The sequence below is a fragment of the Sinocyclocheilus grahami genome, unplaced genomic scaffold (genome assembly GCF_001515645.1).
Source record: "Sinocyclocheilus grahami isolate Dianchi unplaced genomic scaffold, SAMN03320097.WGS_v1.1 scaffold153.1, whole genome shotgun sequence".
Taxonomy (NCBI): Eukaryota; Metazoa; Chordata; class Actinopteri; order Cypriniformes; family Cyprinidae; genus Sinocyclocheilus; species Sinocyclocheilus grahami.
Window position 1 is genome coordinate 2,812,032 of NW_015505332.1, and position 474 is coordinate 2,812,505.

The 474-nt window shown below is 40.9% G+C and overlaps 1 protein-coding gene across 1 annotated transcript in view; it reads right to left on the minus strand.

Moving 5' to 3' along the window:
- Positions 1-474, minus strand: part of LOC107592529 (CUB and sushi domain-containing protein 3-like) — a 309,662-nt gene that overhangs the window by 164,207 nt on the left and 144,981 nt on the right. Inside the window, exon 20 of the mRNA XM_016282061.1 lies at positions 271-474. This exon is cut by the window's right edge and continues 8 nt beyond it. Coding sequence (XP_016137547.1) covers positions 271-474 — 204 coding nt within the window. The remainder of the gene's footprint in view (positions 1-270) is intronic.

Here is a 474-nt window from a genome sequence, read left to right on the forward strand (position 1 = left end):
ACAAAATAATGATCTTTAAAAAAGCATTATATGACCCCTTTAAGACTGGCTTTCTGGTCCAGGCTCACATTTTTCTTTGAACAAAATAACATTGGGATGCAAAAAAATTGCATAATTTTCATTTCAGATTAACTATTTCTTAGAATTTAGTTATTCATTGCAAAAAAAAGGTGGGTGGGGTTTGGTGCAAATGAAACTAATTGAAAATATATAAATGAATGAATGGATGGATGAACCATAAATTCAAATGGTATACACTGTTTATTTCACCTGAGAAAGAGATGTTGAAGCCCTGGAAGGAGATGGAAAAGTCTGAGATGAAGCGAAGTTGAGCCTTGAAGTTGCCGTACAGCCCGGCGTTGACTGGCGGAGGTCGTTGCGAACCGGTGAGCCGGGCGAGGGGCCGCACAAAACTGCCGTTCTCCGTCAGGAGCAGGTAGTCATGGTGATCCTCCAGGTGAAACGCATGAAATG